Here is a 2,181-nt window from a genome sequence, read left to right on the forward strand (position 1 = left end):
AGGAATGCGCCACAAACTTATGAAAAATAGAACTGTTGGAAGTTAGGAGTACACCAAAGACTTGTATACCACAAAGCACCCGTGCGTGGCCGCCACGGAGAAATTTCGTTTTGAATGATTGGTATCTACTACTAGTAGTACTTAGTATTTGGTACAGTACAATAAAAATATAACTTCTGGAAGGTAGGAATGCGGCACAAACTTATAAAACCCCACCCAAAGTACATCTGTCCAACCAAACGACCGCCCTCCCGTACATCAAATCACATCATCGCACGCCCGGAGAATCTCTCCCTCTCGAGAAAGAGACACGGGATCACCGGCGGGCGAAACGATGGAGCCGAACGGCATCAGCGGCGGCACGGCCGAGGCTCGCCGCCCTCCGCACGTCGCCATGCTGGTGACGCCCGGGATGGGCCACCTCATCCCGCTCGCCGAGCTGGCCAAGCGCCTGGCCGCGCGGCACGGCGTCGAGGCCACGCTCATCACCTTCGCCTCCACGGCGTCCGCCACGCAGCGGGCCTTCCTCGCCTCCCTCCCGCCGGCCATCTCCTCCCTCTCCCTGCCGCCCGTCGACCTCTCCGACCTGCCGCCCGACGCCTCCATCGAGATGCTCATGTCCGAGGAGTGCGCGCGGCTGGTGCCGGCGCTGACGGAGGCGCTCTCGCGGCTCATGGAGACCACGCGCCTGGTGGCCTACTTCGCCGACCTCTTCGGGGCCGACTCGTTCGACGCCGCCGTGGCCGCCGGCGTGCCCAGGAGGTACCTGTTCTTCCCGGGGAACCTCCAGGGGCTCACGCTCATCCTCCACCTCCCGGAGCTCGACGTCTCCATGCCCGGCGAGTTCCGCGACCTCGCCGAGCCCGTCAGGCTCCCCGGCTGCGTGCCCATCCCGGGGGTCGACATCCTCTCGCCGCTGCAGGACAAGTCCAGCCCCAGCTACCGGTGGATGGTGCACCACGGCGCGCGCTACCGCGAGGCCCACGCCATCCTCGTCAACTCCTTCGACGTCCTCGAGCCGGACGCCGCCAGGGTGCTCGGCCGCCCGGAGCCCGGCCGCCCGCCGGTGTACAGCATCGGTCCCATCATACGGACCGACGCCGCGCCCGTCGCCACCGACGCGCCGCGCGCCGCCTGCCTGGACTGGCTCGACCGGCAGCCGCCAAAATCCGTCATCTTCGTCTCGTTCGGCTCGGGAGGGTCCCTCCCAACCGAGCAGATGCACGAGCTGGCGCTGGGGCTGGAGCTCAGCGGGCAGCGCTTCCTGTGGGTGGTGCGGAGCCCGAGCGACGAGGGGGCCGTCAACGCCAACTACTACGACGCGGAGAGCAAGAAGGACCCCCTGGCCTACCTCCCGGCGGGGTTCGTGGAGAGGACCAAGGACGCCGGCCTCCTGGTGCCGTCGTGGGCGCCGCAGACGGAGGTGCTGGCCCACGAGGCCACGGGGTGCTTCCTGGTGCACTGCGGGTGGAACTCGGTCCTGGAGAGCCTGGCGCACGGCGTGCCCATGGTCGCGTGGCCGCTCTTCGCCGAGCAGCGGCAGAACGCCGTGATGCTCTCGGAGGGCGTCGGGGCCGCCGTGCGGGTGCCGGCGACGAAGAGGAAGGAGGAGATCGCCGCGGCGGTGAGGGAGGTGATGGCTGGCCAAGCCAAAGGCGCCGAGGTGAGAGCTAAGGTGGCGACGCTGCAGAAGGCCGCCATTGAAGGCCTCCTCGAGGGAGGTGCCGCCACGGCGGCGCTGGACGAGGTGGCGAACAAGTGGACAGGTGCCGAGCATGCATGAATAGCCGTCGCCAATTCTGTTTTATGATTTGAAGTAAGATTCTCATGCGTGCACTGGTTGTTTGTAAGTTGCTTTCAAAATGTAGTCGATTTTTCCAGCGCTGGATGGATTCCCCTTGCAAATGCATGCCATGACCGGCAGGTCTGGACGCCATGCGATGCCAGAGCCGCGGCCGCCACCTCCACCCTTCCTCTGGACCCGGCCACGACTCTATCGTTGACGCATGGCCTTTGTCTTCTTCGGGATCGACAGAGTCGCCGTGCATCATCTTCATCAGTGTGGTCTTATCCCATTAGTCGTAATTATTTTGGTATAGGCAGTGGCAGTGCGCCCGTGATCCACATCCACCTACCTATGGCCCATAGGCTACTGCTCCCCGCACAGACGCATGGAGCATC

General features: G+C 64.5%; 1 protein-coding gene across 1 annotated transcript; it reads left to right on the top strand.

Moving 5' to 3' along the window:
* The first annotated feature begins 226 nt into the window (after window positions 1–226).
* Window positions 227–1,929, top strand: LOC119274540 (hydroquinone glucosyltransferase-like). Its single transcript, XM_037555260.1, has one exon. It carries the CDS (start codon window positions 335–337, stop codon window positions 1,781–1,783), a length of 1,449 nt encoding a protein of 482 aa, XP_037411157.1. The 5' UTR covers window positions 227–334; the 3' UTR covers window positions 1,784–1,929.
* Window positions 1,930–2,181: the final 252 nt, after the last annotated feature.

The sequence above is a fragment of the Triticum dicoccoides genome, chromosome 3B (genome assembly GCF_002162155.2).
Source record: "Triticum dicoccoides isolate Atlit2015 ecotype Zavitan chromosome 3B, WEW_v2.0, whole genome shotgun sequence".
In the NCBI taxonomy this organism is placed as follows: Eukaryota; Viridiplantae; Streptophyta; class Magnoliopsida; order Poales; family Poaceae; genus Triticum; species Triticum dicoccoides.

Coding starts and splice junctions, on each gene's coding strand:
- LOC119274540 (XM_037555260.1), top strand. CDS start 335: ATGGAGCCGAACGGCATCAGCGGCGGCACGGCCGAGGCTCGCCGCCCT.